The sequence below is a fragment of the Typopeltis vanoorti genome, chromosome 16 (genome assembly GCF_054136105.1).
Source record: "Typopeltis vanoorti isolate ZY-2024b chromosome 16, IOZ_Tvanoo_1.0, whole genome shotgun sequence".
In the NCBI taxonomy this organism is placed as follows: Eukaryota; Metazoa; Arthropoda; class Arachnida; order Uropygi; family Thelyphonidae; genus Typopeltis; species Typopeltis vanoorti.
In genome coordinates, this window is record NC_143564.1 from 65,777,224 (window position 1) to 65,790,161 (window position 12,938).

General features: G+C 38.7%; 1 protein-coding gene across 5 annotated transcripts in view; it reads left to right on the plus strand.

The window, feature by feature from the left end:
* LOC150098087 (DENN domain-containing protein 1A-like) overlaps positions 1-12,938 on the plus strand; it is a 224,361-nt gene that overhangs the window by 174,879 nt on the left and 36,544 nt on the right. For 4 of the 5 annotated variants that reach the window (XM_090406168.1, XM_090406169.1, XM_090406170.1 and 1 more), the window contains one exon: positions 9,984-10,100. The exons of the other annotated variant lie outside the window; for it this stretch is intronic. In XM_090406168.1, the coding sequence (XP_090262294.1) occupies positions 9,984-10,100 (117 nt within the window). The remainder of the gene's footprint in view (positions 1-9,983; positions 10,101-12,938) is intronic. 5 annotated transcript variants of the gene reach the window in all.

Sequence of the window (12,938 nt, forward strand, 5' to 3'; positions counted from 1 at the left end):
CCGACATTTGCTACACAGATTTATTTAGGCGTTCTGGGTCTGAGCTGTTCGACACGTTCACGAATATTATTCTCCTAAGAATATTTCCACTAGAAAATATTTATTCATGAAAAATGCTTAGAAAACTAAAATTACAAATTCCAGGAAAACTTATCATTGTGGCCCGGTATAATTGATGCCATGGCCTGGTACCAGGCCATGGCCTAGCAATTAAGAAACTCTGCTCTAAGCTGTGTGCACATGTATGTGCATACCAGTCAAAAAGAGAGTACATATGCCTAGTAACTGTTCACACAAAATTTTTGCTTTCACAATTTCTAATTTAGTTTGCAATTTTTGAACATACTATAAAAAAATGAATTATGTGATAAATTGTACTTATCACTTCTGTGTTTCCATTCCAAATCTGATACACTCTGATTAGTTACTTTTAGCCTGCACTGTGTCAGTGAACTGGTGATGATGTTGTAAATTTATTTGAATCTTTTTGTTTATTAACTTCTATTTTTTCTGTAATTTACCTATATTTGATCTTACTAAATCTTCAATTAAATCTTTGTCTGCTGCGCCTTTGTAAAGTTACTTTATTTACTATATACCCTTTAGCCTGTGTACCTTACTTATTCATTTATCACTCTTAAGTCTCATTAATTCCTTACTCATACAAATCTTATTATTTCTCTAACTGTTGGCCGCTATAAACGTATTGAATGATAGTGCACCACATTGTTAACAAAGACACTGCCTGAGATTTGCCATCCAAAATTATTAGACTAGAGGAGCTTCATCGTCTAGGAGTAAACACTCAAAATGGCACAATATTCATACAATTACTATTACAAATTTCACCAAAAGCTTATGTGTCTTAAATTTAACTGCAGTCGTGGCTATCCCCAAAAATTTTGATTCGCACAGGTTCTACTTTATGAGTGGTGCATTAAGAACATAGATCAGGCAAGATATTAGGTTGACAAGAAAGGTTTTATTCATTAAAAAAGTACGATACTATTCCTGATAATTACTTAACTAAACTGATCTAATCATGCAGGTGTGACCTTGACATTCTTAATCTTTCTCAACATGAAGCAATATCTAATACTAAACAAATTATGAACTCCTTCTAACTACTTAACATTCTTGAGTAATCATTTACCAAATCTTAGTCTTAGGAACTATCTGACTATAACAAAACAACATATTCAATCATGACACTTCACAAGTCCTCATACAGAGAGCTACAACATTCTACTTGTGGATCAGATTCTAAACTCCTATTACACTTCAAAAGTCCAATAACTTATCAGTTCCTATCTTTGTTACAATCTAACATTTCTGTATATACAAAAGATTGAAAGTTCTTACATTACCGGGGCATTAGGATCACTCTGGCTTTCTGTTTTGATCATCCGTTATATTCTTATGGCTCGTTGTTTTATCCTTTGGTTTACTGCTTTTAGAAAAGACTGGCTAGCGAATACATTCACGATTCACTTCCTTTGATGTAGGCGAAGCTGGACTGCGGGAATCGGTCCACGTGGTTCCACATATCATCTCAGTCTACGCTGATTTCACCGCCGTGCCAAGGCCTGTGTTCGTGCTGGATCTCCGTCTGACCACATAGCTGCCTATGGACATTGTCCTGCTCTGGGAACGACAGGAACAAGATGGGAAAAAAGCCCCGAGTTGGCGTTCCCAAGCTCTGTATATTCACTGCTGTGATATTCTCCCTACTACGTCATTGTTTTTATCCAGCACCTAATTCTTCTTCACTTGCCGTCGCTCCTTCTTGCGTGTCCGCAGGAACCTCCCATGCGCCTTTTATTTTTGACTTTGCGTACATGACTGCTTCTGGACATGTTCTTAATCTGCTTATCTCGTTAATATTATAATGTTAAGTGTCTTTGTACTTACAAAGACACTTAACATTATAATACATAAAAAGAATTTTTAATCATGGACTTTATCGTTATTTTGCAATCAATTTAACTTTTCAATATGCAAGTATTTCTCCGAGAATTTTGATACTTGTTAAATCTGAATGAAATGTAGTACAATAAATTTCTCCTTCATTCAAAATTTAACAAAGGTTTCCCCTTCCAAAATAAAATTTTTTCTTTTATGTCATTCCTGTACAGTTTCTGGAGGGGATTTGACTACTTCGTCTGGGTCTTAAATTGTATCTAGTTTGAACAAAACCATCTGTTCTATAACTAGTCACGCATCCTTTCTTCTTCTTCTCACCATCTAAGTGGTGCCCATCACTCTGATCTGGGTCAGCATGAGTTTTAAGTCTGTTATAACTTGGGATTTGTTCATCTAAGGCCGGATGACCTTCTCTTTCTTGAATACTACATCTCTACCACCTGTATGCTTCACCCCGTTAGTCTTTTGCCAGTGATTGTTTTTTCTATGATAGTTTCCCCCTTTTCCCCAATCGGTCTGACCTGTACAATCTCAGTCTGTCTGAGTGCACAGTTAATGTTTTTCCTCAGTTCGTCCTTTCTCTTATTTTAAAGTTTACCGTGGTTAATTTTTCCAAAATTTCATATGGTCCTGCAGCACTCCTTCCTAGCTTCCCTCCCCTCTTATTGACAGAGTTTTGTTCTAGGAGGACTAGATTTCCTGGTTTCAGGTCCTCATACTTTCTCAGTCTATTGACGTATGCTCTTGCTCGTTGAGAGCTATTGTTACAGAATTCGGCCACCATTTCATGTGCTACTCTGTTTTCCATTATTACATTATTTAAATATTTATCAATATCAGGAAATCCAGTATTGACTCGTGAGCTTCTAAAATCGTTGGGAAATAAAGGTTAAAATCCATAAAGTATAACCGACCGCAGGGGCTTCCTTAGTTGCTGCATGAAAAGCAATTCTACAAGCAAATAGAGTGTGGGATAGATAAGCATCCCAGTTTGATATCTGACTTTCGTCAGTTTGGAGAGGGTGTGCTTCAAAGTCCTATTCAACCTTTTACACATTCCATTTCCCTGGGGATGATAGGGATTGGTGAACAACTTTCTTATCTTCAGCAAGTTACATAGTTGTAGCATGACTTCAGCTGTAAAGTTTGCATCTTGGTCCGAGAGGAGAGTTTGGGGCATTCCATATCTGGAAATGATCAGCTTAAATAGTTTGTTTGCTATGGTCTTTGCTGTTTGATCTTTCATTGCTGTGGCCTCTAGGAATCTAGAGAACATATCTATTATCACCAATATATATTTCTTTCCCTTCGAGGTGGTGGGAAGTGGGCCTATAATGTCTATGGCACGGCCTGAAAGGGATGCGTGGGGATTGGAAAAGGCTGGAGAGGGGCCTCCGATGCTCAACTTTTGTTGTCATAAATGGCAGGAGGATACATAAGACTCAACATCCTCTCTCATGCCCTTCCACATGTACCTATCCTTTACTCTTTTCAGGGTTCTATGAAACGTGTGGAGCATCCAAGGGATCATGACTTTCGGAACCAAGATCTTATCTTTCCATCTCCCTGTGATGTCTTGTTTTGACAACAGAAGACCAACCTTGTCTACATGCAAAATATTATGAAACGAATGCTCCTCTGAGATTTTCTCACCCTTCAGTACCTTTTGATATACCCCCCCCCCCCCACACACACACTGGGGGTCCAATCTCTGTGCCTCTACTATGAGGGATTTTTCCCAGGCTTAAAGGTGGGGGTTTTTATTTATGTTCTCTTCTACCTCTTCGGCCTTGTGTATGGAATTGACAATCTCTTCTTCCGGAATGGCACTCTCCTCTGGTTCAGGGTCCAAGGACCTCTAGATAAATAGTCTGCCACTACTCCTCCATCTCCAGGGCCCAACAAATAATTCTCTGGTTCTTATTCTTCATGGATGATATGAACGACAGAGGCTTGTGATTTGACTACAGGATGATCTGTTGCCCCAGCAACATATATCTAAACTTTCTAAGGGCATATAAAATGGCCAGTGCCTCCTTTTCAATTACAGAGTAATTTTTTTCAGATGATGAGAGCTTCTTGCTAATTAAGGCAATGGACCTAAAATCATCCCCCCTCTCTTTGTTCCAAGACTGAGGCAATGGTGTCATTGGAGGCATCAGATGAGAGGTAAAACGTTTTCCGAGTTTATGGTAGGTGAGGACAGGTGACCTAGTCAAAGCTAGGTTTAGGGATTGGTAGCCACACTGTTGTTCCCCCCCCACACACACACACATAAATTTCACTCCCTTTTTGGTCAGCTTCACGATGGGCTCCATTAACTTTGAACACTCAGGAATGAATTTCTTGTAGAAGTTAATCATTCCTAAGTATCTCCGAACTTGCCTTACAGTTGTGGGGATTCTGGCTTTTAATATTGTGGTTACGTTATCCTGAATGGGAATTATCCCAGCCTCACTTACAATGTGTCCCAAATATTCAACCTCCTTCAGGAAGAACTGACACTTTGAGCACTTCAGAGAGACGGGATCTGCTCAATCTATCCAGAACACCTAGCAGAATCTCCCTGTGTCTCCTTAAATCAGGCGAGTAGATCAGCAGGTCGTCCTGGAAGCATACGACTCCTTTCCCCAACATGTCTGAAAGGATGGAGTTCATCAGGCACTTAAAGCTATGGCTAAATTTCTGGCTCCTTGAGGAAGTCGACAAAGTTGATACCTTTGCCATCTTGTGGTGAAAGCAAAGTACTTCCTGTCTTCCTTCCTAAGGGAGATCTGAAAATAGCCTGAGTGCAGGTCCAACTTTAAGAAGTATCTTGCACCCTCCAGACCGATCAACAATTCTTTGATTTTGCACAAAGGAAAGTCAATGGGTCTGGTGGCCTTGTTCACTTCACACAAATCCAGCAAAAACCTCAAGTTTTTGTTGGATTCCACTAGAATGAAAGGACTGTTCCATTGGGAGTTAGATTTTTCGATAATACCAGCTTTCTCATAGTCCTGTAACAACTTCTGTAGCTTATCCATGTGCTTAAGGGGGTGGTTTGATATTGCTTAACATATATGGGAAAGTCTGACGTGATCTGGACAGCATGCTCAACTCTGTCGGTGCAAAATAAGGAGCCAATCTCTTCTATGAACACACTAGGATAGCGCTGGAACATTAAAAGAAAAAACTCCTCAATCTCAGTCCTTTCTTGCTCTGACTTTGATAAACTGATGGCATTGTGCAACAATTTCCTTTTCCATTCATTTGAGCCCTCCTCTGAATTTACCACTTCAATATCTAATACTTCATTCAACTTCCTTCCATTCCCTACCCTAAATTTTGGTTGGTACTTCCTCCCACAGAGGGATATTGTTTCGTTAGTAAAGTCACACATGAAATGATGCTTTTCCAAGAAGTCAAGACACAATATGATCTAATCGCTTGTATCTGCGACCTCAGGGAGGACAGTTCGTGTGAGAGACTCACTGGGAAACACAGTATAGAAAGCCACACATTCACCTTCATCATCAAGAGGAGCTCAACCCTAGCAATTCCTGTAATTTTAACAGGCCTTTGCAATTCAACGATGCCATCAGGGGAAATATCATTAAATTTCTTGACTAGTGACATAGGAATTACAGATACATGAGCCTCAGTGTTGAGTAGGATGTTACATGGGATCTCTTCAACCAACCCCTTTACAAGGGACAAGGGCAGCCATCCTCTAACCTCTGCTACTGCCACACTTTGCATTGTGAAGGTATCGTAGTTAGGTGAATTGGGTCTGCCGACTGACCCATCAGAGAGCGCAGCAAAGGCCCCTTTGTTTCTATGCAAATCTAAACCTTCCTCATGTGCCTTGCACTGTTGGACACTGTACGGAGGAGTTTACTCCCACATAATGATTAGTGGAACTAATTGGCATGTGTCCCTGTCGCATACTCAATACTCGACGAAGTGTTTAGCCCCCCTCCTTTCTGTATCCCCTGGTGATCTAACATCTCCGCTTTCTGTTCTATTGAGGTATGACTGCATTCGAGTGGTCTCAGATGCTCTGCTTCCTCCAGAATCGGAGCATTCGGAATTGTTCTGGCATCTTGAGTGGAGGGGAATCTGTGCACCAGACCCTTCCAGTAATAATCGTCTTAGAGAAGAAGCATGAGCTATCTCCTATAATACTCTTTCCCTTTCCCTAGCCAATTTATAACATCCTTCCAAGTTTTTTGCTCTTTTCTTGTAAATTACCTCCCTTATTTCATTACATAACCCCGATCTAAATTGCTGGAAGGTTATCCACTCAAGGTGAGATTTATCCTGTGAGGACACTCTCATAGATCGAGTAATAGACAGCAATCTATTAAAGTAACTCATTACACTCTCCTCATCACCTTGCACACACCCGTGAAATTTCCACAAGGTTTTGGGGGCTCTTTACACATCAGAAATCAGTTCTTCCTTAAATTTGGAATATTCCAGAGTTCCCTTCAAGATAGGAGACGAATGTAGGAAGCCTTCCTTCTTTGCCTTCCCTGTAAGCTTACTACGCAGTAAGATGAGGAGCGGAAAATCAGTCCACCTGCCCACCTTCCTTAATTCTTCGACGTAGCTAAAGAAAGCTAACACGTAGTCGGTCTCCTCCCCAGAAAATTGCGGGTAAGACTTGCTGTGGGTTAATGGTCTGAAAGAATTCATTATCGTCCATTCCAAAACTTGATGGTTGAGCCATACCTGTATGTTAGTTTACACTATAAATTTATCTTTTCTCACAAATTTTGTTTCCAAAATTCTTAATACGTTAACTGCCTGATCTTAGCTCAAAACCTACTTGCTTTGATTCATCATACTCTTTGATTAAACGAGTAAATCAAATCCTGTCGACTGCACCATTGTAAAGTTATGTGAATTTTTTTGTTCATTAATTTTTATTTTTTCTGTAATTTACCTATATTTGATCTTACTAAATCTTCAATTAAATCTTTGTCTGCTGCGACTTTGTTAAGTTACTTTATATACTATATACCCTTTACCTATGTACCTTATTTATCACTCTTAATTATCTCTTAAGTCTCATTAATTCCTTACTCATACAAATATTATTTCTCTAACTGTTGGCTGCTATAAACATAATGAATGATAGTGCACTGCACTATTAACAAAGACACTGCCTCGGGTTAGAGCCAATCCCTTTGTTATAATTCTGGTATTAACCCTGTTTCTAATTTTGGAAAAATTTATTTGTTAATGCTGCACCATCTAAAATTATTAAACTAGAGAAGCTTCATCATCTGGGAGTAAACGCTCAGAATGGCACAATATTCAATATTCATGCAATTACTAATACAAATTTCACCAAATGCTAATGGTCTTAAATTTAACTGCAGGTGTGGCTATCCCCAAAAATTTTGATTTGCACGGTTCTACTTTATGAGTGGTGCATTGAGAACATAGATCAGGCAAGATATTAGGTTGATAAGAAAGGTTTTATTCATTAAAAAAGTACGATAAATACCTGATAATTACTTAACTAAACTGATCTAATCATGCAAGTGTGACCTGGACATTCTTAATCTTTCTCGACATGAAGCAATATCTAAATTATGAATTCCTTCTAACTATCTGACTATAACAAAACAACATATTCAATCATGACACTTCACAAATCCTCATACCGAGAGCTACAACTTTCTACTTGTGGATCAGATTCTAAAGTCGTATTACACTTCAAAAGTCCAATAACTTATCAGTTCCTATCTTCGTTACAATCTAACATTTCTGTATATACAAAAGATTGAAAGTTCTTATATTACCAGGTCATTAGGATCTCTCTGGCTTTCTGTTTTGATCATCTGTTATATTCTTACGGCTTGTTGTATTATCCTTCGGTTTACTGCTTTTAGAAAAGACTGGCTAGCAAATACGTTCACGATTCACTTCCTTCAATGTAGGTAAAGCTGGACTGCAGGATCAGTCCACATGGTTCCGTATATCATCACGGTCTACGCTGATTTCACCGCTGTGCCAAGCCCTATGTTCGCGCTTGATCTCTGTCTGACCGCATAGCTGCCTATGGTCATCGTCCTTCTCCGGGAACGATGGGAACAAGATGGAGAAAAACCCCCGAGTTGTCGTTGCCAAGCTCTTTATATTCACTGCTGTGATATTCTCCCTACTACGTCATTGTTTTTACCCACCTAATTCTTCTACACTCCATGCCGTCACTACTCCTTGTGTGTCCACGGGAAACTCACGCTCCTTGTTTTTTTTTTACTTTGCATACGTGACTGCCTCCGGACATGTTCTTAATCCGCTTATCTCGTCTGAAACTTTGATCTAAACTTTTGCATACTAACATTTTTTCTCCTATTTTCAACCTCTGTTGTACTTACAAAGATACTTAACATTATAATACATAAGCAGAATTTTTAATCATGGACTTTATCATTATTATTATTATTATTATTATTATTATTGTTGTTCCAGGAAACTCCAAGGAGTCGACAGACTCATCGAGGGAGGCCCCCCGAGTTGTCGTTGTCAAGCTCTTTATATTCACTGCTGTGATATTCTCCCTACTACGTCATTGTTAACGGTCGTAGCACCCACAACAGACTCTGGAAGCTTATTCCTCTCATTTACCACTCTCCAAGTAAAGAACCTAGCTCTAACACCCTTGTCAACCATGCTCTTGCCCAGCTTCCATTCATGGCCCCTAGTCCTCCCACCACCAGTCATATTTTCAAAAATATCTTCTGGATCAATCTTATGAAAACCCTTCAGTAATTTGAATGTCTCAATCATATCACCCCTCCTTCGCCTATCGTCCAATTTCTGCAACCCACAAATCTTCAACCTATTCTCATAAGGTTCATTCCACAGACCTGCTATCATCTTGGTCACTCGTCTCTGGACCCTCTCCACTTCCTCCCCATCACGAAGAAACCCTGGTGCCCATAGCTGGGCACAGAAGTCCAGATGGGGTCTTATCAAGGCTCGATACAGAGGAACAACAACTTGTTCGTCTCTGCATGTTAAAGTATTTTTCAGAAGCCAAGTGATTTGGTGAGCTGTTTTAGTTACTTTTGCAATGTGCCCCCTAAACTTCAACTCCCTATCCACCAACACTCCCAAATCCCTGGCCTCATCAATCTCCTGGAGTATGGTTCCACCAATGTGATATACTGCTGCTATTCTTTTCACCCCAAAGTGCATAACCTTACACTTTGCCACATTAAATTGACATCCATTTTTCTTAGCCCAGTCCTCCAAACTATCCAAATCATCCTGTAAAATTTTGATTTCACCTTTTCAATATGCAAGTATTTCTCCGAGAATTTTGATACTTGTTAAATCTGAATTAAATGTAGTACAATAAATTTCTCTTTCATTCAAGATTTATCAATGTCAGCAAGTTGCAGAGGCAGTATTTATTTAGAGTGTCTACTGTCTAGACCAGCATTTTTAACACATTTTTCACACAGCTGTGGATTGCAACCCTTTAGGTGGGCCATGAAATCAGTTTAGCAGGTCATGACCAACAATTTTTTTAAATGAAATATAATAGAAAATATCAGAGTGGTATCTCACAGATTTCGTAGTGTTATCACATTCAAATGGTAAAAGATAAAAACAAAGACAATTTCTTGTAAAGCATAATTTATATTGAAGGCATATTTCAGGTATATATTTTGTATATTACTGACCTGGTTGGCTGAGTGGTTAGCGTATCCAATCTCCAGCCAAAAGGCTGCTGGTTTGAATCCCACCATGGGAATCGAACCTGCTGTGTTTTGGCTGGAGAGCTAATACACTATTGAATTCCATCTACCACCAGACAAGCACATGGATGTTTGTGATTGTCTGGCGATGGTGGTGGGCGGTAGATGGCATTGGTGTAGATGATGATGGCAGTTGTAGTTTGCTGTAGTCGGTAGATTGAGTTGCGGATAAGTTGTGAAGTTGGTGCTCTCCCTCGACGAGTCTTTGGACTGCTTGGAGGTGTCACATAATAATAATAATAATATATAATTCACTTGATGGTTGGTTATCTTATAATATACATATTTTTTTAATAGAAATCCAGAGAGTATTTAAATCATCATTCTTCTAGAAGAACTGCAGGGAAAATTCCAGCTCTTACTAACAGCCTTTCAAATAACAAAAGGCTTGTAAGCATTCCAGATAGGAGTAAGGTAATTATATATATATATGTGTGTGTGTATGTATGTATACAGTTGACCCTTGAACAACATGGGGGTTAGGGGGTACTGACCCCTTGCGTTGTTCGAAAATCCACATATAACTTTTGACTCCCCAAAAACTTTCACTACTAATAGCTTACTGTTGACTAGAAGCCTTACGGTTAAACAATCGTTTAACACATTTTGTGTGGGTATGTATTATATGCTATATTCTTATAGTAAAGTAAGCTATAGAAAATAAAATGTTATTAAAGAAAATCATAAGGAAGTGAAAATACATTTATAGTATTGTACTGTATGTATCAATACCATAAGCTTACGTCATCTGTATACAAGATGAATCATTTGTCTCTCAGTACCTACATCAATATTGTTTTATATGATACAAAATACTGTAGATATTATACGTACAGACATCAAAAATGAAAAGATAATGTGATAAAGAAATTCATATTTATTTACAGGCATAACAATTCATTCATTTATAACGAAGAAGCAGCAATATGATTGCTTTATGGTAGCTTAGCCTATACACCAATGAATGAATTGTTATAAGAGCCTGTGTAGCTCAGTCAGTATAGACAAAGCCCTCTGGTCAGAATGATCTAGGTTTGATTCACATGTCATGGACATGAGGAAAACCTTTATCTGGTCTCTTTCGATGAAAGGTGAGTTAGCTGGTCTCATACAGAGGTATGGGGTTTTTTCCATCTGGAAACTTGGGTTTTTCATCTCCCAAAACAGGCAAACTAGCCCTGTGAACACAACACACAGATTATATTCAGGAATACTTAAGAAGGTTCATCCAGCCATAGGTCCGATTTGTCAGTTATGCCACTCCCTAGCCCAGATAAAAATAGTGGGATTGAGATGGTGCTGTACCTCGCCTTAACAGGGGCTCAGCTGTTGTATCATCATATGAAATAAATAAATATCGTTATAAAATTTATTTTATGCTAATTAATTTAAATAATTGAATAGTTAACAATTCATTTTATGCAGTTATGATTTAATACTGCATCTTTACGTTTGTTTAAATTTCTCTCGACTGCGAATGATGCCATGTACAGTCTAAGCGTTTGTGTAAGTTTTAATAAATTACTTTTTATAATAGATTTGTGATTCTTTATGGTAGTAAAGATAAAATATACTAGTATCTGCATATATTTTATGCATTCATGACACACCTAAATTTTTTCTTAATTTTTTCAATATTTCTAAGCTATGATGAGGTTTATCTATCTGCAAGTTTTTTCAAATTGTTGCAAATTTCCACAAAAATTTGTGGAAATACTGGTATACCATTGGCTGGTATACCATCCAATCCCACGGATGTATTGACATTGAGGTTATGCAGTAGACTACTCACCTCCACTTCATTCACCACAATTCCCGTATAATCTACTGGTTTATTCATTTTTGCAATGTCCCCACCTGGATGATATATACTTGCAAAGTGCTCACTCAGTAACTCAACTATATCAACTGATTCAGTTACCGCCCTACCATTGGCATTCTTTAAAATCATTCTACCATGTACATTTTTCCTTTTACTTGCTACATATCTAAAAAACTGTTTAGGATTCTCTTTAGCCTGCATGGCCAATGTTCTTTCGTAATCCTTTTTTGCTTTTCTTACCACACTCGTTACCCTTCTGGCCTGCGCTTTATACCGTTCATGTGCCTGCCAGTCACCTTTCTCCTTAAATTTCCTCCATAGTTGTTTCTTTTTTTTGCAGCTCAAGCTTAATGGTGTTATTCATCTATTTAACCCCTACTTGATTTATTATTCGGACTCTAGGTATACAGTCAGCCATTGCTTCATGCAAACACTTCTTAACTGCCTCCCATGCACTATCAACTTCTAGTCCTTGCAGTTGTACATGCCATGCCTCTGAACCAATCAATCCCCTAAGCTTGTCATACTTTCCAGCCCCGATAATTCCACATGTACCCTGTCTTAATTAAAAATTCCACACAATAAAGTCAAGACCCTATGATCACTCTCACCAATTGGTGGCAATGTGGTCATATTTGTTACAGCCAAATCCTCAGATGTAATTACTAGGTCAAGCACTCTCTGACCCCTAGGATTTTCCATTACATGCTGTCACAGATAGTTATCCCTTAATAACCGCATAAAATCCAATTCCTTCCTCTCGTGTGTCCTCTCCTCACTCCAATCAATGTGACCATAGGAGAAATCTCCCATAATAATTACCCTCCTTCCACTCATTTCTTTTATTTGCTTGTGCATACTGTCACCATCATCTTTTCCATCACCTGGTCTATAGCAGCACCCAATTGTATATTTAGTTCTGCTAGCCACAATCTCACACCAGATGGCCTCAAGTGTGCTCTTTTCTCTATCCTGCAATTCAACTTCTATTCTCCTTGGCTGTAGCTCATCAGTTATCATCAGCAATACTCCTCCCCCCATTTTATTCTCCCGGTCATTCCTAAGCACACTACACCCATCACATTCAATCCCACTAGCTATATCATCTACATTCAGCCATGATTCACTAATACCAATAACCTGTGGTCTGGAAGTGCCAAGCATGGCCAAAAACTCTTCCTTTTTGTTCCTAATACTCCTAGCATTAGTGTACATGAATTTAAGACCCTCATTAGCCCCAACCCTACCTTGATGCCTTATATTAACTATCCCACTCTGATGTGTTGTCCTTATTCGCTCGGGCATATTATATTCAGTCATACATTCAACTGCCTTCCTAAGGACTGTATATATACCCCCCCCCCCTTAATAAATCTAGTTTCCCTGAATTTGCACATCCACTACATTCAGCAACACTTTCTCAAGTCTCC